This window comes from Ascaphus truei, chromosome 3 (assembly GCF_040206685.1).
Source record: "Ascaphus truei isolate aAscTru1 chromosome 3, aAscTru1.hap1, whole genome shotgun sequence".
Taxonomy (NCBI): domain Eukaryota; kingdom Metazoa; phylum Chordata; class Amphibia; order Anura; family Ascaphidae; genus Ascaphus; species Ascaphus truei.
In genome coordinates, this window is record NC_134485.1 from 78,979,867 (window position 1) to 79,007,261 (window position 27,395).

General features: G+C 45.3%; 1 protein-coding gene across 2 annotated transcripts in view; it reads right to left on the reverse strand.

The window, feature by feature from the left end:
- Positions 1-20,257, reverse strand: part of CLUH (CLUH binding protein of NUMT mRNA) — a 74,531-nt gene extending 54,274 nt beyond the window's left edge. Inside the window, exon 1 of one of the 2 annotated variants that reach the window (XM_075594371.1) lies at positions 20,022-20,257. In XM_075594371.1, coding sequence (XP_075450486.1) covers positions 20,022-20,103 — 82 coding nt within the window. In that variant the 5' untranslated portion in view covers positions 20,104-20,257. Of the gene's footprint in view, positions 1-5,563; positions 6,354-20,021 lie in introns of those variants that run through there. The other variant, XM_075594370.1, reaches the window with a different exon arrangement.
- Positions 20,258-27,395: the final 7,138 nt, after the last annotated feature.

A 27,395-nucleotide genomic window follows, 5' to 3' on the forward strand; every position in this document is an offset into this window, starting at 1 on the left:
ATGTTTTTTTCCCTGCTAAGTTGAATTTCTTTTTAGGTCAGTATTCAATAGTTTCCATTTACTGGTCTGACATTGCTTATGTGTTTTTTTTTTTTTTTTTTTAATACTGGATTAAGTTTCTTTGACTACACAGTCTATAAATTTCCTAGGCATTGCTTCATCTCACCAGAGACTAGAATTATTCACATTAAGAATGACTATGTGAAAATAAGTTACCTAACAAAATATGCTGGTTGAGGAGCGAAATACTTCTGATACTAAATACTTAAAGCAGCAAAACATGTGAAATCTTATATGGGGGTTTTATTTTATTTTGAGATAAAATCAGTTTTGCAGTATTAGATAATACTTACTGCATTTTTTAATTATTCTTCTAAATGAGTTTTAAAGCATCCTTTGATTTCTATACTCTGCAACACTTTCCTGTTTGGGATAATTAGAAATAATCTCCCCAGCAGTTTGGACTGCAAACTGTAACAATAGGTAATGCTACCGTAGTAATATAAGGGATACATTGTAGCTGCTGAGTTACACTGAAGCAGCCATTATGTTAGTCACACCATAAGGAGTTTTTACAGACTTATAAACAGGAGCACCAAACTATTTCCAGTTTAGGCAAGAATGTAGAAATACACATTCTCACGTGCTTTACGTATACAAATAAGGTGGAAAAACTGCTGTAAGTCTCTCACTTGGGTTCACAATAGGCAAAGGAAGAGACGGGGAGCTTCCAGAGCGGCAGCAAAAAAGGCTGCAAATATGAATTAAAAACCCCAAATCGGTCACAGGTGAAAGGCTTTATTCGTGCAGACAGCAAGGTCCATGTTCTCCCTCTACGTGTTTCACGGCGCAAGGGAGCGTTATTGGGTTCACAATAAGCTGTAACATGCTGTAAAAGAAGTAGGGTCTCAAAAAGGTTCCCTCGCAGCTTACATTTGGCTATGGCCACAGACATTTCTTCTCACGGATATATTATGTTAACTGAAAAACAAAAACATGGCTTAATCTGTGTTTATTATATTAAATGCTTAATCCCTTGTACAAATTTGTGGCTGTAAACGGTAGGCAGCCACTTTGAACAGCATGAAGATTTAATGCTGAACTGGTCTAGTCAAGTATCATATTATGCACAAGATTGTTGTAGAACAGCGGTGTTCAACTCCAGTCCTCAAGACCGTCAAACAGGGTCAGGTTTTAAGGATATCCCAGCTTCAGCACAGGTGCTCAATCAGAGACAGCACTATCTGTGATGAAGCTTTGATATCCTGAAAACCTGACCTGTAGGGGAGTCTTGAGTGCAGCACCCAAGAGCAGAGTATGCACCATTGGGGTTATTCATGAAAACTGCAAAAGTGCCACTCGGTGCAATTTTGCACTGGCGCTACAATTTAAGCCGATGCAGTCTGTGTGTTAGTGCCTCGACCAGCACTATAAGGCCTCGTCCAGGCTGAGAGCGAGCTTGCTCACACACCGTTAGAGCAGGGGTGATTAGTGTCCAGTGTAGTTGCGCACGGGGGGGGGGGAGGGGGGAGCGGAGCCCGTGACGTCACGTTAGCGGTTCACCCTCATTGGCTGAACTGCGCACGTGACCAGGGCAAGTGTGACAAATTCAAAAGAATTTGTGTCAGCAAGCAGCTGGGCGCTCATGGCCATTCAGGACACACATTGTTGCAATGTGCTTGATCGCGCTGAGCACGAGCGCACGCTCAGCTTCCCTCTGGACATGGCCTAACAATTTAATAAATAAACCCCAATGAAATCTTATTTTTCCTGTATGTGATAATTGGGAGTACTGGTAAACGTTGCGATAAGAGTTTAGTTAATATCCAAGTGTGCCAGCATTTTAGATATTTGATTAATTCTGCGCCATTCTCATCTCGTTAGAAATCGAATTGTCCCATCCCCACGTTTTTTGTTTTTTTTGGCTTTAACAGATCTCTATTAAGTTTAGATAATTTCTACCTTATTGCAGAAAGCAACATTAGAGCATAATTTGTTTCTAAAAAAAAAGTCGCTCTTTCTGTACTTCTGAATTACTTAAATCCATGCCTCGAATACAAATTTTTTCAAATCTTTTGAAATTGTCCAACGGGTATATATATTCCTTATTCACCCACGGGGATGACCGCTTCTCACATGGAGATGCCAGTTACAAAGTCAATGCTTTTCCGGTAAAGTTTAACTTGTACATTATCACAAGTATGAAACTGAAATCTAGAAAGTCTATTTCGTGGGGGTTGATGTTACAGGTAAAAACGCAAGTTGAGGTCATCGAGATTGATATATTTCAATAAATTGTTCTAGGTCATTTTGATCCCCTTTCCAAAAAAAATAATAAATAAAATCAATAAATAAAATCAATATCAATGAACCTCTTCCATATTACATTATTATTTAAGAGCAGGTATCACACATTTTTTGAGCTTGCTAAAATCCCATAAATAATAGGGAGAGAGAATTGTCCCCATAGCAGTTACACGTCTGGATAAAATATATCCTCTCAAAATACAAAAATAGTTGTGTGAGGATACAAGAAATAGAATTTAAAAAAATTAAAACCCTCTGTCCCATTGCGTAATGCTCGTAGGCGAGTAAAAGAAAAAGAACCACAAAAACAAAACCTTTACTGCCCCTATACCTACACCACGTGGTATGCATGTAAACAGAGATAAACGTGACAAGAAACCCACAGATATTCATTATTCCATTGGTATTGTTCTAATATTTGAAGTTGATGGCCCTCAAATAAAAGGAGGTCGTGTGTATGTGTAAACACACACACACACACACGTAAATGAATACCAGCACAAGAAGATTATAGAATAATAAAGATATTACTTTAATAATAGATATGCAAGTCACACCCAGACCCGACATGACAGTCCCCAGGGGGACCTTCATCAGGGTTCACAACGACTAGTGCCACCTTGATACTTCTTCCTGTACCTTACTCTTCTTGCTATAAACCCCACTTACGCCCAGGTTGGGTAAGGAGCACACATAAGATTGTTATGGACCCTGCCCTGTACAGATGGAACTTGAATAACTACAGGATTTAATGTGATCCACTTTTTATTGTGCATTGCTGGACTTTGAACACAATTTGGTTGTTTTTGGACATTCATGAACTATGCCAGCATAGATTGCATCATTATGCAGGGTTACTGCACTCTACTATGTACGAGCAAGTTGGACAGCACAGGATTTTATTTGATCAACTTTTTATTGTGTTGAACTTAGATATTCATGAACGTTACCAGTAGAGCCCATTATGCTGTGATGTGCTACTGTTATTCCATATTATGTACTAGTACCTTTATGAACATTGCTTCCCCATATTGTGCAGACTGCATTTTCCCAGTCTCTGCATTGGTAAGCACCGCCGTTTGTCTGTATGGACCCAGTCAACCCATTCCTGTGCTGGTACTGTTCCAGCTCTCAGGCATCGGGATACAATCGTTTCTTTATTTCATGTTTTATTTAAAACTATACTGGTTACTGAGCTTCAACGTTGCAGCTTGTATATATTTAGATACGGTGTGTCCTATGCCTGCTTATACCGTGACAGCACTGATAGTGTATGTCAGGGGTGCGCAAACTGTTCTGTTCACGTCCCCCTGTCTGCTCCTCCCCCCCGCTCGCGCCTCCTGTCCTTACCTGCTCTGGCGGCATGGACGTCACATGCCATGCCAACGCTTTGCCATTTGACCCTGCGGCATCATGGCGTCGCCGAAGAGCCAGCGGAGAGTAGGCAAAGAGAAGTTGCAGAGGCCTCATGCCTCCACTGGCATTTAATTACAGCATTAGGCCGCGGTTAGTGGCGGAGTGCACGTGCTCCCGGAACAAATGTATGTAACCTAATGATGCCGTTCATAGATCGAGCGATGAAGCGCGACAGTGCGATTCTGGAGACAAGAATTTTATCTTTGCCACACGACGGCCCTGGTCACTTGCGCGGTTCAGCCGATGAGGGCGAACCGCTCACGTGACCTCACAGTCGCCTCAGACCTCAATGCAGGTTACGCGTGACATCGCGCACGCCACCGCTATAATCGCGGCCTTAGCATGAAAACAGAACAAACATTCCAACGTATTCAAAATCACACTGATTATGACATCACCTTCAGTGCCACAGGGGAGGGCAACATTCTCACAGGGGTTGGTTGCTCTTCTGGCACTATATAGACGTTGATTGAAATTAAAGGAAAATGTTCTCATCATTCACCTCATTTTTCTTTAATTCCTCTGCAATTTTAAGGAGGGGGGGGGGGGGAATACAAGGCCCGTCTAAGTAACAACACTAGCTCAGAAGACTCACATTATGGATCCCTAGCTCTCCATCGTCTTTGCTATGAAATTGCAAACGTACACATGTGAGCTTGAAGCCCTAGGCTACGCTTATAGTGCTGGCGACGTCGCTCCAAAACATTGTCGCCGTTGGAAGCGCTTATAGTAAGCACGACACGACGGAGCGACGGGAGCAACGTCGCGGCCAAAAATTTGGTAGCTGGTTAAATTTGATTTTTCAGAGGCTGTCACCACATGTGACAGCCTCTGAACCAATCAATGGCCAGGTCGCTTGCGACGATGCTGCAAAGCGAAATACAACGTCATCCGTCGCGGGCACTATACGCACGGCCTTACTCATGTCTTTTGGAGGCATGGACATCACTTCGTGGGCATGGGTGGCCAATTCCAGTCCTCAAGGGCCAGCAACAGGTCAGATTTTAAGGCTATCCCTACTTTAGCACAGGTGGCTCAGTAATTGACAACCACTGATTGCGCCACCCGTGCTGAAGCAGGGATATCATGAAAACTTGTCCTCAAGAGCAACCAACAGAACAGGAGTTGGGTAATTAATTTCTTTTGCCTGTTTTTCACAGTAAAGCTCATCCCCTAGTTTTTTGTGCATCAAGAATTAAAACGGAATTGGATTAGCAGTTCACCTATTTGACATCTTCCATTTGGCCAAACTGGACATTCCTCAGTATTACAAACACACGAGCGAATTCCCTCCTTAAATGACCAATGGAACCCTACTGTCTAAAGTAGAATTAACATTTCAGCTCAATTATCCAAATGCAGGGATTGCAGACTACATTTTTACGCCAAAAAACATGGGTACCGTCATCCATAGATGCTGTAGCTGCTACCATAACGTGTGTACATTTGATGTAGCAAATTTGTCGTGTAGTTAATAACTAAATCTTCTTTATTCCAAACTGAACACGTGATGGTGTGAAATTTACACTGAAACAGTGGGATTGGAATAAAGAAGATTTTTGTATCGACTGGTTTGCTGCATTTCTTGTACACACCCATTACCTAGGATACCACACGTTTCCAAACACTGTTCAGGATCACCCAGTTTCCATACCACATGCTGGAGAGAGAAAAATAAAATAATGAAAATAGTGTTGTGAGCATACAATCCGGACATTTCTAAGACTGCATAAACAGGTGAGATGTTGCAGTAAATAGGAACGTGTATTCCTTCTATGTGTCTCCCCAGTTGTTTTATATCTGTTCTAACACCAGAAAAAAAAGAGGTTCTGATGCTCACCTATACTCTGTTCTTTCTCAACTGCAACATGACTTTTCTCTGGTATTTCACAAGTCTTTGCACCCAATGTTGAACAAGAGTTTGTGTCTCTGTCTTCAAATACCGGAAGCTCAGCTTTCCGTCTTTCAAACACACTTGGATACACTACATTGGGCAAAATCAGCTCATTGCGATCATCCGAAGCTTCCGGATATTTACCAACGTCCGGAAACCCCATGCAGCTTTGCCTTTGTAATGTCCCTCTCTTTGCCTTTGAACACGCAGCTGTCAGGTCAGCTGCTGCCACAGTTTTCTCTTGCTGTTGTGCAGTAACGCTCAGGCCACCGTCTTCAGGTTTAACACTGAGGCATGTTAGGAGTGAGGGAGGAGGGTTTGGCATATGTCCGGGACCCCCTTGAAGGTTATTGTGAAAGGCACCAACAAAATCCAGGGCCTCAACAACATCCAAGGCCTTTGTACCATTTCCTGACTGGACGGAGTTTGTGTGAAAGTGTTCACAGCCACAAATGCCTTCATCCTCCTCATCCAGAACGCCATTCAATTCCTCATCCGGCTCTTCCGGTGTATCCTGCGGGCAGGCTGGTAAGTTGCTTGCAAACTTATCCTGGTATAACATTTCATTCTGGTCACCGCCAACCATCCCGTAATCACTACCAGACATTCCTTGGAGGGTGCCTGAACTTTTGTGCAATGGTGATAAAAGAGAAACTCTCTCGCCCACCGAATCCACATCTTGCTTTTGTAGAAGGAGTTCAAGGCAGCGTCTGCAGCCCATTACGTTACCCATCCTCACTGACAGAAAGGCAAGGAAGAGTAGTAGAGGGGAACTACGACTGAACACATTGATATCACATGCAAGGAGGTTCCCAGATATCAGTCAGCCTTTGCGGAGAAATTATTCTGAACTTGTCTGTTGCTATTTATAACAAGACTGTTACACCTCCCTACAGCTGAAGTTGGAAAACAGTGTACGGGCTACAAAATCTCAGTGGCTCCCAACTCAGTCTGGGGTCGCTCACAGGGGTCAGTACTAAATCACAGCACAAGAATGGTCATGGAATGCCTGGAATTAAGCAAAACGACAAATGCTGAACACAGAGGACGACAACACAGTAGAAGTGCTGTCTCTGGCATACCACAGAGGGCAAACACTATATGGGCATGTGAAACACCCCCAGCAACTGAAGCGTCAAATCACGCTCACCCTTCTCAACAACAAATATGTAATCAAAGCACCTGAGAATATCCGTAACATTGGTTCTTAAACACCCATTTAACTAACAGGCAGCACAACTTAATTCTCATTAAAGAAACCCTCAAGTCTCCCAATGCCTAAAATACAGAACTTTTTGGTCTTTTATATGTTCAGAGTTATGTTTGTGGGCTTTAAATTTCAACCTGAGAACTGATGTTCAACTACAAGACAAATGTGAGCCACCAGGACCCACCAATTCATAACCCTCCCTACACCCCCCATTAAAATACCCCCAAAAAAATCCACAACTGGACTAGGCGAGACTGAACTTTTTAATCATAGCAACTGGTCAAGTAAAGGCAGGCAGAATACACATGCACCGTGTGTCCCTCTCTCCCCTGTTTCAATTATGTTCAGATATTTATTCTAATTGGAAATAAAAGGATCCAGGGGAATCACAGAAAATGTGTTTTTAGTGCTGCATGACAATGTACAGTGGCGAGAAAAAGTTTGAGAACCCCTTAGGATTTTCACAGATTTAAAACCTAAAATGTTATTAGATCTTATTCAAATACAGGCATACTCCGCATTAACGTACGCAATGGGGCCAGAGCATGTATGCAAAGCGAAAATGTACTTAAAGTGAAGCTCTACCTTTTTTCCCCACTTATCGATGCATGTACTGTAATTGTCATATATACGTGCATAACTGATGTAAATAACGCATTTGTTTTGTTATTGTTATTTGCTATGCCCAGGACATACTTGAAAACGAGAGGTAACTCTCAATGTATTACTTCCTGGTAAAACATTTTATAAATAAATAAAATAAATAAATTTGTAACAGGCTCTATAGTCTCCCCGCTTTCGCACAGCTTCGGCACAGGTAGGGAGCCAATAATTGCTTTTCAGGGCGTGCTGACAGGCGCATGCGCAAGCTGCCGCTTGACTATTGGGCGATATGTCCTTACTCACGAGTGTATTTAAAGTGAGTGTCCTTAAACCGGGGTATGCCTGTAAACACAAAAACGGGGAACTTTTTCAACATTCATCCACAAATGATTCAACATTCCATATCCATGTGTGAAAATGTGAACCTTTATATTCTGTACCAGGTGGCACCCCCTTGAGCAGCAATGATTTCTACTAAGCGTTGCCTGTAACTGCTGGTTTGTCTCATCGGTTTTGAGGAATTTTGTCCTATTCCTCCTTACAGAAGAATTGCTTCAACGGAGTGACATTTGAGGGCTTCCTTGCATGGACAGCTCACTTCAGGTCCTGCCATAACATTTAGATGGGGTTTCGGACCGGATTTTGACTAGGCCATTCTAACACACGGAAATTTCTTCTGCCACCATTCTTTTGTAGATCCGCTTGTAGGTTTAGGATCATTGTTTTGCTGTATGACCCACTTTCGCTTCAGCTTACGGACGGATGGCCTGACATTCTCCTCCAGAATCTTCTGATACAATGTATAATACATGGTTGAGTCAATGTTGCCAAGCCGTCCAGGTCCTGAGGAAGCAAAGCAGCCCCAAAACCATCACACTCCCAGCACCATGCTTGACGGTTGAGATCAGGTTCTTCTGTTCGAACGCAGTGTTTGGTTTTCGCCAAACATAACGTTTCGCATTGAGGCCAAAAAGTTGTACCTTTGACTCGTCCGTCCAGAGAACATTTTTCAAGAAGTCTTGTGGATCAGCTACTGTATGTGCTCTAGGCAGCAATGTTCTAGTTGGAGAGCAGTAGTTTCCTCCTGGCTATCCTTCCATAAACACCATTCTCGTTCAGTCTTTTTTTAATAGTTGAGTCATGAACACTCACATTAGCCAAGGCGAGAGTGGCCTGCAGATCATTGGATGTTATTCTGGGGTTCTTTGTGACTTCCTGGATGATTTGCCGGTTTGTTCTTGGAGAGATTTTGGTAGGACGACCGCTCCCTTGTAGAATAAAGTAGAGTAGGTCTTGAACTTTCTCCATTTGTAGACTGTCTGACAGTGGATTGGTGGAGACCCAAATCCTTAGGAATAGTTTTGTAACCCTTTCCAGACTGATGAGCATCAATAACTTATTTTCCGAGGTCCTCAGAAATGTCTTTTGATCGTGGCATGACGTGTTAGTTCTTCACCATCATACAGGTGTGTGCAAACTCAAAGTTTCTGATCTTTATATAGGGTGGGGCCTCCAAAACGCACCCCTTAAGATCTACACAATTATGTAAAACACCCGATTCTAATTATCCCCTTTAATTTAACGGATAAAGCCAGGGTTTCGCTTACTTTTGCATATACCCTGACTCTTAATTACTCATTGTTTGTCAAATTGATACATCATTTTGTTTCAAAAGACATGGAATTAGTTCATATAAACCCTATTGGATATTTAATAAAACTGGTTTTGAGTCAAGAAGGTCATCAAGGAAAAACTATAAAATTTCCGCAATCATCATTGGGGTTCACAAACTTTTTCTCGTGTATCTATGTACACACACACACACACACACACACACACACACACACAGACACACACAGACACGTATGTTTGTTAGTAAAGTGCTGAGTACACTGCGAATGCTAAAACAATTCAGTACAGGGAATTATAATACAATAAGTGCAACAATAGGAAAGAAAAAACCTGACCCGGAGAGCTTACAATCTAAGTGGTATGTTGGGAGACTTACAGAGACAGCAGGTCAGGGAGTAAGTGCAGTAGATGGCAGTGCTTGGCCACAACGGTTGGTAGGAGCGACTGTGGGTGTGGGACAGTAGTCGTGAGTCTAGGGTACTGGGATGCATTATTTAAGAGTTGGTTTTAAGGTTTGTCTTGAAGGTGGGGAGAGAAGGTGCTTGGATTATATAGAGTGAGGGTGCTCCACAGGTAAGGGGCAGTGAGGGGGAAAGGGTTTAAGGCAAGAGAGCAGTAGAGGTGAAAGGGGTGGAAAGGACAGTTCGGGGTAGAGCGCAGGAGACAAGCATGGGCCGAGTGAGAGACCAGAGCGGATATTTAGGTAGGAGCAGATGAGTGGGGAGCCTTGAAGGTAAGGAGGAGAATTTTGTAGGTGATCCGAAAATTTGATGGGAAGCCAGGAGATGGATTTAAGAGGAAGATGAGCGGAGACTGTTTTGGGACAAAGTGAATTTCAATGCAAAGCATTTGTCCCTAGCAATGGGAAATGTACCACACCAAATCAATATAGTAAAAAAAAAGGGGGGGGGGGTGTAACATGAATGAATGTTGATGCATTTTGCACCCTCACAATATTAAATGGGGCATCCGGAATCGGAGAGGAGTTCAAAAATATGGGGGACACTATTAATTCTCATTTGCAAGCCATTACCCAGGACGCCTGGCTATAGTGGAAGCAAAGGTAATGGGTGGGTTGATGAGACTGCGGCTCCTTAAATTGAAGCCTCACCAGCAATTGAAAAAATAATTTATTGAACAGCTGGATGAGCAGGACGGTGAAATCTTGTGAGTAACGGAGTACTCCACACTGGGCATACCAGAGGACACAGAGTTAGGACACAAGCGTTGGACTTTCACGGAGGACCATACTCGGTCCTCTTGTGAGCGCTCTACTTGTTTTATTTTAAATACCTCACACGTGTCTCCTCCTATCCTCATATGAAAAAAAGAAACTTATCTAAAAAGTGGCGCTCTACATAAATCAATTAGCTAAACATGGTGATATAGTAGTGATTGAAATAATCAAAAGGTGATACTTATACAAACACATAAACAGGTGCTGCTATGACCCGGTGAGGATTGCTCTGTCAGTCCTCTTGGTAGGAAGTAGGGATGATTTTTCGGGAAGCGCAGGGATATGTGGAATAAAAAATATATATATTGTGCAATATTGATGTGACAAATTTAAAGTAAATTGGCTGATCTATTGTAGATGTACTCACAAGTGTGAGAGGATTAAAGGCACGTAAAGGTATCTTTCCATAGTATGGATATCACACGATAGTCAGGAAATCAGTCTTAACCTCATATAGACTCCAAGAGACCTTAAAGAAGAGGACTGGACATCTTCTTTAAGGTCTCTTGGAGTCTATATGAGGTTAAGACTGATTTCCTGACTATCGTGTGATATCCATACTATGGAAAGATACCTTTACGTGCCTTTAATCCTCTCACACTTGTGAGTACATCTACAATAGATCAGCCAATTTACTTTAAATTTGTCACATCAATATTGCACAATATATATATTTTTTATTCCACATATCCCTGCGCTTCCCGGAGAATCATCCCTACTTCCTATCCTCATATACATTTATACCTCCACAGGGCTAGACATTAGCCTCCTATCAACCCGACTTTTGCTCCGCTTGCTTTATATTTACCTGTTATCTCTCGAACATTGCTTTCCTTGAGCTCATATTCGGTTTTCTATATCTTATAGTGGAAGCAAAGTACGGTGTGTGATTATGGGTAGGTTTGGGGACTGGTCATGTGAACGCGCTCATGAGATCTTTAACATTGCTGAATTCTGATACCATAAAGAGAAATGTGAATAAAAATGTGTGTGTGAGGGGTGGGAGGGGAGCGCCTGCGTTAATCCCCAGGGTTCCAAGAAACGCAGGTGAAAAACTTCAGGGCTCACGATTACTTTTACCTTCCCTACAGTATAGCTCTAATGTTTTACTGCATCACGGGCTTCATTGCCCACTCAAACGCCGATAGCTCCTTCCCTCTCAATAGCCCCCTACATATTCTAGGCAGAGGTGCGTAGAGTAATGCACAGTTAAGGATAGGGAACGTATGCGTGGACAACTGGTTTATCCCATTATAAAGCTTAATGGGGACGTAAAATGATCTACTTCTAAAAACATGAAGTTTTTATAAATCTGCTCCCAAACTCTGGCACCCTGTCCCTATCTACAGGATCCCCCTGCCCCATCTCTGGTAAAAACCCATTGTTCGATCAGGAAAAAATATCTACACTATACTCAACCCACACACTTTCTCTTCTATGAACTTATAATGTGAGTAATAGGACATGGTAAATATATCTTGAAGGCCACAATTTTCAATTTGCTAGGCCTATGCATATTTCCATTCAAAGATATGGATGTGGCACATACAAGCATTTTTACTAACCCCCTCTGAAGGGACTGCCAGCTGTGGTCCCAGGTGGACACCCAATGTCGTCCCTTACGGCTTTCTATTGGCACGCGTGACCTTTAAACCTGCATTAGAGAGCATCACCTTTAAGAGGTATGAATCTCTGGGAGCAAGGTTTCCCCTGATCGGGGCTGAACCGCGTTCATTTCAGAAGACCCCTTGCTTCTAAAGGGGGAAATACTTCCCCCCCCCTTCTTTTAAAGAGAAATGCAAAGTGTTGCATACTTTTTCACAGCTCTGTAACAAAATAACGTATCTTCTGCAACAGTCTGTAATTGTTGAAAAGCTTCACTTATTCTGCTCTAACCTTGGATGAGAAGCTGCAAACAAGCAACCAGTACACAAGGCCTTTGACATATTTTTCCAGACTTATCTACCACTAAACTGACAGCTTCATGTCATGTATCTTAAAAGAGAGCTGCACGTTTTCATTCTCTAACCCTGGTACGCCGGATTTAGAAAACATTTGTGTGCCACAGAATTTGGATGACAAACAATAACCGGCTATGACAAGTCCCAGCCAGCCTGCATTTCCGTTAAACACACAGATTAACGCAGGGGTATGCCCCGAAACTTTGCGCAGTGCTGTATTTTCATTGTGCACATAAAAGCATCATTAAAAACTCCTGGAGACACCGATTCTCTGTGTGGCCCAACTACGGACTGCCCTGGCGTCCATCCGGATTCCCGCCCCTGGTCGGCAAAAGCACCAGAGCACTTATCACCTATTAAGATCAAAGTCGACGACCCACAAGCTCCATTGTTTCCTACCATAGAATGTTGCAGGCGCCATCAGTCCCTGCCCGGTAGAGTTTACAATCTCATTTTAGATCAGACTTGTCCAAAGTCACAAGCAGAGCCGACACTGGGAGCAGAACAGGGTACACCTGCTTCAAAAGGCAGCGACATTACCACTGAGCTGCTCCTTCCCTCATATGGGTCTGATTGTGCTTACATGCGAGGCCCTTGCTCCATGACAAAGCTGCCATGACATGTATGTGTATGCATCACTGTCTTTATTTATATAGCTCCATCCACGTACATAGCGCTTTACAGCAGAACCACGCGTGATATAATAGGAATAAGTGCTCCGTACATAAAAAGTAGACAGGAAAAGGAGTCCTTGCTCGAAGAGCTTACAATCCAAGTGGTAAGTAGGGAGATTTTACAGACAGTAAGGGTATTATGGTAAGTGCGTCTTCAAAAAGGGACATGGTAGATGTATAGATTACAGATGATACTTTCTTATATAGAGCTGCTGTGTACATAGAGGTCTCCGACAATTTATGTGAAATGGCAGAGGAGCAGTTACACTGCCACTAGACTACTATGCCAGCAAATGCCAAACTACACCACAATTCGCTCATCAAAAACACAAGACAAACTGACCAATGTATTTCCCCCCACAATGCTTAGTTGTGGATTCATCGTAAAAACAACACAGGAAGAGAAAAGGAGAAGGAAGTTACGTCACCCTGTGGTGTCACGTTACCATGACAACAGGACGCTGTTAAACTCGGAGTGGTGGCAACCCTGATTGCAGACCTACTCCATTAAAAAAAAAAAAAAAGCTCTGTTAAGGAACGAGACCAATAATTGACACAGTAACAGCGAAATTTACAAATCAGACCAAGATTACTTTACGTAATTTTAATACCTTTCTGTTCAGTGTTAATACAGTAACCAAGGGGTTAACTTGCATTTTAAAATACCTATTTTTTTTCCTATGTCTCCTGTGAGGTCACCTGGTTTTGTGTGTATGGGCCAAAAAAAACAATAAAAAGAACAACCAGGTTAAGAGTGAGTTGACTATGTAGAGTATACAGATGTTACTTTTCTGATTCCAACCGCGATTTATGAACTTTAAGCACAGGGCAATCTCACAGTGCCGACACTGGCAAAAGAAATAGGGCATCGGAATCTAAGAGAAGATTCTACCTTTGAGCCTCATTCCACAAGACACCAACATTAAACATACCGCAATACTTTTTCATTGCCCAGTCATCTGTCAAGATTAATAATGTACATTGGTCATTCTTAAAACGTACTGCATGTTTTGGGGGTGTTTTCCCCACTCGTTGCTCTTCTCCCTTATTTTTTCTGGAATAATAAAAAATTATTATTTTTTTTTTTTTAAAAAGGTGTGATTTTATTTTAATACTTGGCATTTTAATAAAGCATCTAGTTGTCATTTCCTGGTCATTTATTATCGTCACATGAATGATCCTTATTACTACATTAATATCTCTAAAGCTTGTAAAACCAATTTGCAGCCCAGTATACACAATCCGAGCAGCAAATAATGTATGTATATGTAGCCCTGGTTGCCCCCCCCTCAAGTGAGATTGGGGGGTCTACTTCTATTGCTACTCCATATTTGTGGTGGTGCGTACCTGTGTGGCAACAAGAGGGCTGAGTGATCCGCTGTGTTGTGGGGAGAACAGGACAGGTTTTACAGGGTACCTTATTCTTGGCTGCAGCGCCGCCAGTCAGCATGGATCCTCTGGATGGAAGGATGGTCCATACTAACACCTTTCTAGATCCTCAGACAGTGAGTCACACTGATGATGGTACAATGGTGTTTATTTGCAGGTACAGGTCTCACAGCATTGCATATCTTTCCTTGGTGGCCTGGTGATAGTACTGGTACTCCTCCTGAGGCCTCCTAGTGAGACCCAGGGTAGATGGTACTCACTCACAGGGGGAGGATAGAGACAACTACTTTTGTGAGAGTGCCAGTATTTATACCCTTTGGGTGTGACTGTAACTCTGTCTCATAACAAGACAAATCTGGATACTGATAGGCCATCACATCCAGTAGGTAGCCCAATCAGTATCCACCCTTCAGGCTGTCTCTCTCTGGCTGTTGCTAGTCCCTCCCTTAGAGACATCAAATCAATGTCACTAAGGCCCCAGACATGTTCCCTGCGTGCTTGCGGAAGCGTGCTTGCGGAAGCGTGCTGACGCGCGCTCCCGCTCAGCACTGAGCCCCTACAGCCGCAATTAGAGCGGCTTTAGTAGGGGCTCACCTGCGCTTCCGCGCGCTTGCGGAAGCGCAGGTCTTAAGGGAATTTAAAATTCCCCCGCTTGCCGGCGAAACAGGCCGGTCACGTGAGCGGTTCGCCCAATGAGGGCGAACCAGCTCCGTGACGTCACTGGCCCGCCCCCGGCCAGTGACGCGCCCGCTCCCGGCCCGCCCCCTGACGGTCTGTCCCCCTTCTGCCCGATTCCTGCCCCCCTTCTGCCCGATCCCTGTCCCCCTTCTGCCCGATCCATGTCCCCCTTCTGCCCGATCCCTGCCCCCCTTCTGCCCGATCCCTGCCCCCCTTCTGCCCGATCCCTGCCCCCCTTCTGCCCGATCCATGTCCCCCTTCTGCCCGATCCCTGCCCCCCTTCTGCCCGATCCCTGTCCCCCTTCTGCCCGATCCCTGTCCCCCTTCTGCCCGATCCCTGTCCCCCTTCTGCCCCGATCCATGTCTCCTGTGTGTGTATGTGTGTGTTTGTGCATTGTGTGTGTGTGTGTGTGTGTGTGTGTGTGTGTGTGCATGTGCGTGTGCGTGTGCATGCGTGTGTGTGTGTATGCATGTGTGTGCATGTGTGTGTATGCATGTGTGTGTGTGCATGTGTATGCATGTGTGTGTATGCATGCATGTGTGAGTGTATGCATGCGTGTGAGTGTATGCATGTGTGTGTGTGTGTGTGTGTGTGTGTGTGTGTGTGTGCCTTTGTGTGTGCCTTTGTGTGTGTGTGTGTGCCTTTGTGTGTGTGTGTGTGCGTGCGTGAATATATTTATCAAAGTTGCACAATGTTAATAAATAATTTATTCTCACAACATGTCTTTTTTTTTAATTTTTAAAATATTATATAATATACACACACACACACACACACACACGTTCCCCAGTGACACACACACACTGACAGCTACCAAGTGACACACACACACACACACACACAGTGATACCCGCCTCCCAAGCGCTTGCTGTCTCCTCTGTAAGGACAGCAAAAAGCTCCTGGTAGAGCGAGCGGCAGCAAGCGAGAGCGAGCAAGCGCCAAACATGGCCAAGGCCTAAGGCTGCAAAAGCACACAGGGCTTTTCTGAAGGAACTAGCCCATCCACTGCCTGCACCTAACAGGACTTACACTGGTAGGGCCCGGAAAAAGAAGTAGCGTCGGGAGGCTAAGCTACATACACACTTACATATCCGATCCTCGCTTATCTGCCAGCGCGCGTCCCACAAACCGCCATCAGATTGCGGGTCCATGTTAATCTGCGGCGGGGAGCGTCGGATAAGCGGTTCCGACGTTGGATAATGCATCCAGCAGACTGCATTATACGGCGTCTGATAATCCGTTCGATGTAAAGTGGACCATCTGATACCAAGGACCACATAAGTACACTTTTTTATTGTTATTATTATTTTTTGAAGGAGTCATGGCACACAACAGTAAATTCCAAAAATTGGAGCGATTGCTGCTGCCAACGTACTAAACTGTACTATGTAGAAGGGTAAAAAAAAGCAGGCACCCCAAATGGTACAATAATTGTGTCTTTACTAGCTCAATGTGTCAGCTTCCCTATAGCTTTAGATATCTATATCTACACACACGCACCCCTATAATAAAAAAATAATATTATTTGAGTCCTAAAAAATATCAATTAATGAATTATTATTGTTTTCCCCTTTGAATGAGAAACCTATGAAAAGTTCTGTACACTAGTTTCAACTATAAGGAACTCTAATGTTGATCCACTAAAAGGCATCACAACCTCATCTTTTTGTTCCCCCTACACTTGAAGGCCGCGCTTATAGTGTGCAAAGCAGTGCCCGCGCGACGTCATTCCCGCTAAGCCTGCATTTTATGCAGGCGACAGGGGGCGTGGCGGAGGCGTGGCACATGACGTCATGCGAGTGGTTTGTCATTATTGGCTGAACCGCTTCACGTGAGACACCGACGTCACGCGGCGGCCGCATAAGAGAAACAAATTCATTTGTCTCTCCTGGATCCTGCCGCTCAGCCGTGCTATCTGCAGCATGATGCACAACAAAGGTATGTGTTTTGGCGCCGCACACCATCGCAGTCGCCACATCTATAAAGCACGGCCTAAGAGTAAACACCTAAAGAGGTTTACAACCAATACAGAGCATTGTGCTACAAACAACTCCAGCAGGGCAGCCTATAATATTCAGTTTATTTCAGGGCAATACAAAGCATATCTGGGGTTTGCAGCACTGCCTTTCCCACTTATGAAGAAAAAAAAAATTTGACAAAATGTTTAGAGAATGATACATTAAGTATTACAAAATAGTCCTGGAAAACTGGACACGGAAGAGACATGCAGACAGGGTTAAGGATTAGCCAGCACTGATCTTTAACCCTGCAGTGTGTTCATGTATCCTCCCCCACAAAGCTGCCAACCACAGCATGACTTAAAAGTAAAACCCTTTCCCAGGTCAGGAGGAGCGTACCAATGTGCACCAAAAAAGGGAGGGGAGTACTGCTGCAGCAAAGCCTTTCTGCTACTGACATACGAGTTACATTCAAGAAAGAAAAAAAAAACCACAAGAAAAACTCCCCTTTGTGTGTTACAGCAGTGCATGCACATACAGCTCAGTGGAGCTTCTCCCTAAACCATACACCCCTCTAAATCTGGCGGAATGGTGAGGTCGGGTGAAGGTGACCTTGAAGGGCAGTGAGGCTCAGGAAGTAGAGTGCACATGAGGAGCTGCAAGTGCACAGCTCCTGCTCTAAACAAAACACCACAGTGCAACCCATTCAGTGCTGGATGCATTGTCACTGCAGTGTTACAAAGTACTGCAGTTCTAGGAATTAATCATCTCAAAACTACAGCCTTTATTTGCTACACAGACATGCAAAAAAATTAATAAAGACACTTGCATGTAAAGTGACCAGATGACACCTGGGGATCTCTAGCACAAGGTTACATTTGATCATCCAAACAGTTCCAGCTTTCTAAAATGTAATGGAACATTTAAGAGCCCTAACCGGCTGTGCTTGAAATCTCTTCTATTTGGAAGCTTAACAGAGAAAGGTTATTTTTCTTTTAATTTACAAACCCGAAGGGACTTGTTTGGGAGCCGTGAAAAAACCTTTGTTCAGCCACTGCTATTATTTGGTACACGTTTCCCTGTGACCAATGTATTTATTTTCTCTAAGGCATAGTAGGAAACGGAATTGCAACGCATGTAGTGTCTGATGTTGGGATACTTGGATAACCTTACCTATTCCGCACAAGTGTGTAAGGAACACAGCCCTCACATGCAGGGCAGGGAGTTGTGTATGAACTTCTAGCAGCACAGCCTTGAGAGCACCGAATCCCCCACCAAACTATATAAACCACTCAGTGCCATCAAGAGCAAAAAAAACTCCCTTCCGAATCATATTGCTCAATAAGAAATGTAATACCTTTTCACCACATTCACGGTCAATGGAGCTAGTTAGAGCACTGTAGGCCCTTCTGGAAGATAGATGAGTCGCAGATGCTGGAGTGATTACATTTATTAAGTCAATAGCCAAGGTTATAGGTAGCAATACAAATTATAAGAGACTAAAACTTGTATGGCTATAATTCTTTTAGGGCCTTGGGGGTATCACAATGCAATACGCAAATTACTTCAAAAACCGAGGTACAATAAGTTTGCCTTTGACACAAAACTGCAACGTATTGGTAATAAAAACAATGCAGCACAGATTCACAAGGTAAGGCTCAACAATAAATCATTAACTCGCTTTCATATATGTTACAAGTCTTCAGATCTGACATCATAAAGCACAACAGTTAGGACTGCAGTAAAAAAAAATGCAATGAATCACAATGATTACAATATCAAATGTGGATTGATATAATATAAACTTTGTTTTTTTGTTAATGCCCATTGCATAAAATGTCTAGACACTGTTGTTGCATCACTTGTAAAAATTGGTTTCCAGTTTAAAATCAACCTTCCAATAGACCAAAAAAAAAAAAAAAAAAACACAAGCCAATTCTTCCCAACTGTAAGATCAAATGCTGAAACTACCAAGTTCAATTAAATAGCCCAGTGTAAAGCAATGTGATCACAGCAACCAGACTGTCAACATATTAAAGTGCATTAATAAACATGAATGGATTTGTGGAAAGTCACAGGAAATCTCTGAGAACACAATGTATTAAAGTTAATGACAATGGCATTATAAGTGGAAGAGAAGGAGGGAGTACCATAAAAAATTTTTTTTAAAAACACCTACTTCTTCCCAAGGGCATTAAGTAAACATTTCACAACCAGTGGCAGAATCACAGTGATTTGAAGTTGCTAAGTGGTTTATGCCAATAAATTGCCAATTCATGGCAAATAGTGTCTCTATAGAACAGAATGTGTTTAATACACATCATAATATGTAAAACATATATAATAAATGTTCACTAATCCACATACACACTAACAATCGCTCCTTTGCCTCGGGGGTCTGTAGACTGTTTTAAGTACTTTCTTCAAGCAGTGCAGAGTTCCACTCTCATACCTACCTACTGTATAAGAGACCCGAGTATTCTGCCACTAGACTAGGTGAATACTATCATGATGGTAAAAACATTTCCCTACCCTTTATTAGGGGCCTGCAGATGAACTGTAGCTTTCCCCCTTGCTTTGCAGCGGTGTTACCAATCTCAGTACTACTTTATAATGCAACATGCCAAGTGTTCTCATCCTGCACAACCGGCATCAACTCCTTCCCTGCCAGAGAGACCATGATATGATAATGTGCATCATCTGATAACCCCTTTGCTGCCACATGCAACTAGGAGTGATCCCGGCCATACTCAGCACTGTTTTTTTGAAACATGCCCATTATCACAGAGGAAGTGAGTAAATAACGCCCGGCATAACCTGCTCTTCATCCGCTGTATCACACCCAGCACTACAACATGATGAGGAGGAATAGGGAGAACCCCAATAACACATAGCTATCTGACCTCACCCCACAGCCGATTGTGTGCCGGTCATACCCATAGCTCATGTACATTGCAACAGGATCAGGAGGATCCCAACAACCCACCCCGGCAGGTAAAGGGTTTAGGGGAGAGCTGGGCACATAGTGCTCTGTCACCAGCATGTTAGCCGCCTGTATTACCGCAGCAGGGTCCCGGGCTCCTGTGGGGGGTCTCTGCAGGGGCAGCGCTGTGCACACCGGGCTCCTCCGCCTTGCTGACCATGTCCTCTGTGCTGCTGCTGCTGGCAGGCTGCTCCCCGGATCACACTGTTATCTGCAGGCGCTGGAAGTAGAGAGCCCGCCGGTCACATACAGAGACACACACGTGGTGCAGCTGTAACCTCTGCCACCCGACCTTCCAGGGGAGAATCCGCTGACGGCAGACGCCGAGGGACAAACCTCCTAGCAGCCTGCTGAGTCACACAACGCCTTAAAGTCACAGGCGTGCACATTGAAGTAATAATAGGCACATCCCAAGATCTAAGCGTTTCCAGGGAAGAGATGGGCTGGGAGAAGAATGAGTCAGATGTATGTGTAGTGAGTGGGGCTGTTCAACCCATCTCTATTGTCATATAAACCGCGCTTCTATTTAATCGGCTTATGCATTGTGCAGCCCAGTGCTGCTTGAGGCGTCAGTACATAAAATAAAAAAGTAGTTGTGCGGTGTTTGAATGCAGGAGAGGGCAATCGTTTAACAGGGCAGAGCCGTGCGGGCTATTTATTAAAGACTCTGAGCTGCGAAAGTGAGGCAAGCCACTTTGTGGCAGATTTATAAATAGGCATTCCGGTGCAAGGCTGCGCTTACAGCGCCGGTGATGCTGACGTCACGCTGCGGTCGCTGGAAAAATCGAATTGACTTGACTTCCAGCGATTGCGACCAAGCCGTCGCTCCGCTCCTACTATAAGCGCACGCGACGGCGGTAATACATTTGTTTTGCCGTTACGTCGCTGTCGCCTGCGCTATAAGCACAGCCTTAGGTTTTAACCGGAAAACACCACTGATTGATCGGGCGACCATACGTCATGTTTTAGCTGGGACAGTCCTGGCTTTTTCATGAAATGTCCCGGTGTCCGTAAAAGTTCATGAAAACCCGTGGAAATGTCCTGGTTTTTACCCAAAGATGGTCCTCTGTGGCGCTGGAGTCCTGGTACTTGATCTTCTTATCTCTCCTTTGAATATGTTGGAAAAAATGTAACAATAGAATATGCTTCAATACCTAGTACAATACTGTATTCCTATTGTCACCTTATTGTGAAAACCCACTCAGTGCAATGACTTAACTGGATCCCCACAACTTGTGATCCCTGGGATACCTTAAAATAATAAATAAAAAGTGTGTTTGAAAGCAGATGATTCACTCTTTAATAGACCTTAAACCCTTTTTGTATTGAGTGCCTATTTACACAGTAGAATAGCACCCTGGTGCTGGTGAAACAAATTGGACCTGAATGATGAAACTTAACTTATAGCTAATTGCTGTCTTCAGTGCAATTCACACTGCATGTAGAGATCATAGCTTGTGTTCCTCATCTGTCTATCTATCTATCTATCTATCTATCTATCTATCTATCTATCTATCTATCTATCTATATATATATCTTCTATATATCTATCTATCTATCTATCTATCTATCTATCTATCTATCTATCTATCTATATATCTTCTATATATCTATCTATCTATCTATCTATCTATCTATCTATCTATCTATCTATCTATCTATCTATCTTCTTCTATATAAATATATAAAACGTTGTATGTTTGCTGTTCTTATGGGCAATCTGATTGGTCCGTCAGTCTGTCACTCAGCCTCTGGCAAATCAGATTGCTCTGTGGCCCGCCCCCCTCTCATTGGCCTGCGTGGCTCTATGACATCACTCAACTGCCACTCTCCTGTTCTCCTCCTCACCCGCAGCTCACCTCCCCGCCGGCTCCCCACCCGCAGCTCACCTTCCCCCTTGGCGCGCCTTCCCCCTTCCCGGTGGCCGTCACTCTCCCCCGTCAGCCGGACCGCAGCTCACCTTCCCACTCGGCGCGCCTTCCCCCATCCCGGTGTCCGTCACTCTCCCCAGTCAGCCGGACAGGCCCGGCCCCTTCCCTGCTGCAAGGTTCCCGGCGGCTCGCGCTCACAGGTGGAGAGAGGGGGCGGGGGCGCAGCGCTACCCGGACGGGAGGAGGGAGAGCAGAGAAGGGCTAGGTGCACGACATTCAGACTGGACAATCGGAGGAGCGTGGGAGAGAGGAGCGGTGCTGTGAGTCCTGTTAGAGGGGAGGGGGCTTTGTGGTCCGTACCTTCTCAAGAATAGAGGGGAGGGGGCTTTGTGGTCCTGTAACAGGGGAGGGGGTCGTGTGTGTGTGTGTGTGTGTGTGTGTGTGCGTGCGTGCGTGCGTGTGTGTGTGACACCGTGTGTGTGGGGGGGACACTGTGTGTGGGGGGACAGTGTGTGTGTGTGGGGGGGCAGTGTGTGTGTGTGTGTGGGGGGGGGAGAACACTGTGTGTGGGGGGGGGACAGTGTGTGTGTGTGTGTGGGGGGGAGAACACTGTGTGTGGGGGGGAACACTGTGTGGGGGGGGACACTGTGTGTGTGGGGGGAACCCTGTGTGTGTGTGTGGGGGGGGGAACCCTGTGTGTGTGGGGGGGGGGACACTGTGTGAGTGTGTGGGGGGGACACTGTGTGTGGGGGGGGGACACTGGGTGTGGGGGGGGGGACACTGGGTGTGGGGGGGGACCGTGTGTGTGTGTGTGTGTGTGTGCGTGCGTGCGTGCGTGTGTGTGTAACACTGTAGGGGGGGGAAAGGAGCTGCGCAAGGGGGGGGGGGACGCACAAACAGGGAGGAGGGAGCGGGGAGTGGAGAGAGAGGAGGGAGCGGGAAATTTTACTCCCGGGCAACTCCGGGTCTCTCAGCTAGTAAAAAATAAAATGGATACCAAACATAGTGCAATAATGTTACAAAAAATGCTTTACTAAAAACTTAAAATAAAAGCAATTGGAATCACACTCACGAATTCCCTCTTAAAATCGCGCAGTGTGACCGTTCAGGCCGTCACAGCCCCTTGGCTGCGGCTCCTCATGCTGAGTTGGTGTTCCCGGTAGATGAAAGTTGTATCTGTCTTGCCTTGAGCTCTCCCTGTGTCCGCCGCTTCCGCATTCATCTTCCTTTGACGTCAGCGGTCTCCACGGCACTCCCCCAATGTATGGGAGCCTTCTAGGGAAAAAACACCTCTTGTGTATGGCACAAAGCGGAACAGAACACTTTCCTCCACACTCCTCACTCTCCTCTGCTCACTGGGAACTGCGATCGGCTCCGGTCCACGCTGCGCATGTGTAGCTCCGCCCTACGCGTTTCTCAAACTGCTGTTTGCTTCGTCGCTTCTACTGTAAGCGCACGCGATGGCGGCAATACATTTGTTTAGCTGCGACGTCGCTTTCGCCGGCACTATAAGCGCAGCCTTAGGTTTTAACTGGAAAACACCACCGATTGATCGGGCGACCATACGACACGGTTTAGCCGGGACAGTCCTGGATTTTTCATGAAATGTCCCGGTGTCCGTAAAAGTTCACGAAACCCGTGGAAATGTCCTGGTTTTTACCGTTCGATGGCGGGGGCGGCAGATTTGGCTTCACTGTTGCAGCCGGGACACTTTCATATTTGACCCCCATTGACACCCCATAAAAAGGGTTTGTGGCTGGTTTGTATTATAACAATAGAAATGGAAATCTATTCTTTTTTTAAAGCTGAATTCAGGTATAATAATAATAATAGCATGTTCTTGTATAGCGCTGCAAGTTGTATGTAGCGCTTTACAGAGACATTTTGCAGGCACAGTCCCTGCCCCGTGGAGCTTACAATCTATATATATATATATATATATTTATTTTTTGGTGCCTGAGGCACAGGGAGATAAAGTGACTTGCCCAAGGTCACAAGGAGCCGACACCAGGAATTGAACCAGGTTCCCCTGCTTCAAACTCTCAGTGCCAGCCAGTGTCTTTACTCACTGAGCCACTCCCTCTCCCGATATGCAAATAAAAAGCAGTGGTACTCTGGGCCTAGGGTTGCCAGGTGGCTTCACCAAAATTACTAGAATTAATGCTGGAAGGTGCGACGCGCTGGAGAAAAGTCGGTGGGGAGGTGTGCTAATTATAAATGATCTGATCGTTATGTCATTTTTTCTAAATTTCACTCAAAGTGTGCACCATTTCATATTCTATTTCGTAAAAAACAAATTTGGGATGGAGCACCCTCCCCAGATTTTTTTTTAAAACATAGAATATAAAATGGTGCAAATTGGTGCATACCAGGGGAGAAATTGCTGTTATGTAATTTTCTCCCTCCCCTCCCCCCATCCCTCTCATTTTCTCCCCTCCCCCCATCCCTCTCATTTTCTCCCCCCCCATCCCTCTCATTTTCTCCACCCCCATCCCTCTCATTTTCTCTCCACCAGCCATCTCATTTTCTCTCCCCCCCATCCATCTCATTTTCTCCCCCCCATCCATCTCATTTTCTCTCCCCCCCATCACTTTCACTTTCTCCCCCCCATCACTTTCACTTGCTCCCCCCCATCACTCTCACTTTCTCCCCCCCATCACTCTCACTTTCTCCCCCCCATCACTCTCATTTTCTCTCCCCCCCATCACTCTCATTTTCTCTCCCCCCATCACTCTCATTTTCTCTCCCCCCCATCACTCTCATTTTCACTCTCATTTTCTCTCCCCCCCATCACTCTCATTTTCACTCTCATTTTCTCTCCCCCCCATCACTCTCATTTTCTCTCCCCCCATCACTCTCATTTTCTCTCCCCCCATAACTCTCATTTTCACTCTCATTTTCTCTCCCCCCATCACTCTCATTTTCACTCTCATTTTCTCTCCCCCATCACTCTCATTTTCTCTCCCCCCCATCACTCTCATTTTCACTCTCATTTTCTCTCCCCCCCATCACTCTCATTTTCACTCTCATTTTCTCTCCCCCCCAGCACTCTAATTTTCTCTCCCCCATCACTCTCATTTTCTCTCCCCCCATCACTCTCATTTTCACTCTCATTTTCTCTCCCCCCCATTACTCTCATTTTCTCTCCCCCCATCACTCTCATTTTCTCTCCCCCCCATCACTCTCATTTTCTCTCCCCCCCCATCACTCTCATTTTCTCTCCCCCCATCACTCTCATTTTCTCCCCCCCATCACTCTCATTTTCTCTCCCCCCATCACTCTCATTTTCTCTCCCCCCATCACTCTCATTTTCTCTCCCCCATCACTCTCATTTTCTCTCCCCCCCCATCACTCTCATTTTCTCTCCCCCTCCATCACTCTCATTTTCTCTCCCCCATCACTCTCATTTTCTCTCCCCCCATCACTCTCATTTTCTCTCCTCCCCATCACTCTCATTTTCTTTCCCCCCCCCATCACTCTCATTTTCTCTCCCCCCACCCCATAACTCTCATTTTCTCTCCCCCCCATCACTCTCATTTTCTCTCCCCCCCCATCACTCTCATTTTCTCTCCCCCCCATCACTCTCATTTTCTCTCCCCCCCATCACTCTCATTTTCTCTCCCCCCATCACTCTCATTGTCTCTCCCCCATCACTCTCATTTTCTCTCCCCCGCATCACTCTCATTTTCTCTCCCCCCCATAACTCTCATTTTCTCTCCCCCCCATCACTCTCATTTTCTCTCCCCCCCATCACTCTCATTTTCTCTCCCCCCATCACTTTCATTTTCTCTCCCCCATCACTTTCATTTTCTCTCCCCCATCACTCTCATTTTCTCTCCCCCCATCACTCTCATTTTCTTCCCCCCCCCCCATCACTCTCATTTTCTCTCCCCCCACCCCATAACTCTCATTTTCTCTCCCCCCCATCACTCTCATTTTCTCTCCCCCCCATCACTCTCATTTTCTCTCCCCCCCATCACTCTCATTTTCTCTCCCCCCATCACTCTCATTTTCTCTCCCCCCCATCACTCTCATTTTCTCTCCCCCGCATCACTCTCATTTTCTCTCCCCCCCATAACTCTCATTTTCTCTCCCCCCCATCACTCTCATTTTCTCTCCCCCCATCACTCTCATTTTCTCTCCTCCCCATCACTCTCATTTTCTCCCCCCCCCCATCACTCTCATTTTCTCTCCCCCCCATCACTCTCATTTTCTCTCCCCCCATCACTCTCATTTTCTCTCCCCCCCATCACTCTCATTTTCTCTCCCCCCATCACTCTCATTTTCTTCCCCCCCATCACTCTCATTTTCTCTCCCCCCCCATCACTCTCATTGTCTCTCCCCCATCACTCTCATTTTCTCTCCCCCCATCACTCTCATTTTCTCCCCCCCCATCACTCTCATTTTCTCTCCCCCCATCACTCTCATTTTCTCTCCCCCCCATCACTCTCATTTTCTCTCCCCCCATCACTCTCATTTTCTTCCCCCCCATCACTCTCATTTTCTCTCCCCCCCCATCACTCTCATTGTCTCTCCCCCATCACTCTCATTTTCTCTCCCCCCATCACTCTCATTTTCTCCCCCCCATCACTCTCATTTTCTCTCCCCCCATCACTCTCATTTTCTCCCCCCCATCACTCTCATTTTCTCTCCCCCCCCCCATCACTCTCATTTTCTCTCCCCTCCATCACTCTCATTTTCTCTCCCCCCATAACTCTCATTTTCTCTCCCCCCCATCACTCTCATTTTCTCTCCCCCCCCATCACTCTCATTTTCTCTCCCCCCATCACTCTCATTGTCTCTCCCCCATCACTCTCATTTTCTCTCCCCGCATCACTCTCATTTTCTCTCCCCCCCCATCACTCTCATTTTCTCTCCCCCCATCACTCTCATTTTCTCTCCTCCCCATCACTCTCATTTTCTTCCCCCCCCCATCACTCTCATTTTCTCTCCCCCCCATAACTCTCATTTTCTCTCCCCCCATCACTCTCATTTTCTCTCCCCCGCATCACTCTCATTTTCTCTCCCCCCATCACTCTCATTTTCTCTCCCCCATCACTCTCATTTTCTCTCCCCCGCATCACTCTCATTTTCTCTCCCCCCATCACTCTCATTTTCTCTCCCCCATCACTCTCATTTTCTCTCCCCCGCATCACTCTCATTTTCTTCCCCCCCCCCATCACTCTCATTTTCTCTCCTCCCCATCACTCTCATTTTCTTCCCCCCCCCCATCACTCTCATTTTCTCTCCTCCCCATCACTCTCATTTTCTTCCCCCCCCCCATCACTCTCATTTTCTCTCCCCCCCCATCACTCTCATTTTCTCTCCCCCCATCACTCTAATTTTCTCTCCCCCCACCCATCACTCTCATTTTCTCTCCCCCCCCATCACTCTCATTTTCTCTCCCCCCATCACTCTCATTGTCTCTCCCCCATCACTCTCATTTTCTCTCCCCCGCATCACTCTCATTTTCTCTCCCCCCCATAACTCTCATTTTCTCTCCCCCATCACTCTCATTTTCTCTCCCCCCCCATCACTCTCATTTTCTCTCCCCCCATCACTCTCATTTTCTTCCCCCCCC